Here is a 1,708-nt window from a genome sequence, read left to right as displayed (position 1 = left end):
AGGACACATAACAACAGACTCCACAAATATCCAGATGAAATCAAAAATAACTATGAACATTTATATAAGTAAGTTCAACAATCTAGAAGATAGACAATACAATCATTCAAAGCTAGATAAGGAAGAAATAGAAAACCTAAACAAACCAATAATAAGCCAAAATATTGCAGCACTAATCAAAACCCTCCCCCAAACAAAAGTTCAGAACCAGATGGCTTCACAAATGTGTTCTACCAAATGTTCAAAGATGAACTGGTCCCTATCCTGCAAAACTCTCAAAAAATGGAGAAAGAAGGAATACTATCAAATACATTTCATGAGCCAACATTACACTAATATCAAAACCAAACAAAAATCACACAAACAATTAATACAAGCTACTCTCCCTAAAGAACACAGATGCAAAAATCCTCAAAAAATCTTAGCAAACTGAATCCAACAATGTATCCACAGAACAGTATACCATGACCAAATGGTATTTTTGGCCAATTAATGTTTTTTCTCCCTTTTCATACTGCCCCAAACTTTAGCTCCATTTCTAGCTTGTGGGGCTGAAAAAAACAAGCTATAGATGAGTAACTTGAGGAATTGAGGCACAGTGCCCATCTCCATGGTCATGGTGAGCTTACTCATGGAAGCCTGCAGCTGAGGGTGACCTGTCCCTGGTCCCACCTGAAAGACTTTGGGAGATGGAAGTGAACATGACTGGTCACCAAATGATACCTCCATGTCAGGTATTCAAGAACCACATGTTATGAGTTCAGGAGAATGCTGTTTTTCCTTTTCTTTTATTCATTAAGTATTAATTAGAAATTGAGAATAGTTATTCTCAATTGAGTTAAGTTTGGGAAGAAATTAAACCAAGTTCTTTTGTTTCTTTAAGTATTGTTGTCTCTTGCTATTGTCTAATGTACGTAAATGCAGCTAATACTCTAGCACAAAAAAGTAATTTTCTAGTTTCAGAAAGAAACTTAAATGTTTTCAGGAGCTTGTAAACACTTCTATGCATGTAAAAGAAACACAAATATAAGTAGTATTTAATGTTTGATATTTTATAAAATTCTTGGAAAATATTTTGTTGGCATTGTATTTATAATACCAAGATTAGTGGAAAGAAGCAAAACTCCCATTCAGAGTTAAATCTTTTCCAATGGCAGAATCATATATATATATGTATATATATATATATATATATACATATATATACACATGTGTATATATATATATGATATATATATATATACATATATATACATATATATATACACATTTAGAGGCTCATCCATTTCAATACTTTAGCAGTTAAGAAAATTAAACCCTCAGAATTACATGAAAATAGTCTCACTAGCATTTATATATCATAATACTCTTTACTGTTGCGTAAACATATTTTTATCAGCACTTACAAGAAAACCCAGCTTTAATAAACTAAGTAACAAAGGTAAACTAGGGGATTCAAGAGGGTAATTAGTCCAAACAACCGGTATACTTACGGTTGCATTTCTTTTGAACAAACCTAAGTTTGCATGCTGTTCTGTAGGTGGAGAGTCGGATGCGATCCAGATCTTGAGCCCCTGGGGGAGACAAAGAAGACATATGGTATAACATGTGTGCATAAAGAATTTGTAATGTTTATAAATAAAATGACTTAGGCAGGCACTTAACTTGATTTTTATTTATTTATTTTTTTTATTTTTTTAAAGATTTA

General features: G+C 32.1%; 1 protein-coding gene across 10 annotated transcripts in view; it reads right to left on the bottom strand.

Annotated features, from left to right (window-relative positions):
• The window catches only part of DTNA (dystrobrevin, alpha), a 298,087-nt gene that overhangs the window by 99,995 nt on the left and 196,384 nt on the right, over positions 1-1,708 (bottom strand). For all 10 annotated transcript variants that reach the window (XM_012725854.1, XM_012725851.1, XM_004683835.2 and 7 more), the window contains one exon: positions 1,494-1,574. In XM_012725854.1, coding sequence (XP_012581308.1) covers positions 1,494-1,574 — 81 coding nt within the window. The remainder of the gene's footprint in view (positions 1-1,493; positions 1,575-1,708) is intronic.

This window comes from Condylura cristata, unplaced genomic scaffold (genome assembly GCF_000260355.1).
Source record: "Condylura cristata isolate star-nosed mole 26May11 unplaced genomic scaffold, ConCri1.0 scaffold00016, whole genome shotgun sequence".
NCBI lineage: Eukaryota > Metazoa > Chordata > Mammalia > Eulipotyphla > Talpidae > Condylura > Condylura cristata.
The sequence above is the reverse complement of the archived record's forward strand: the minus strand, read 5'-3'. Positions and strand labels throughout refer to the sequence as shown.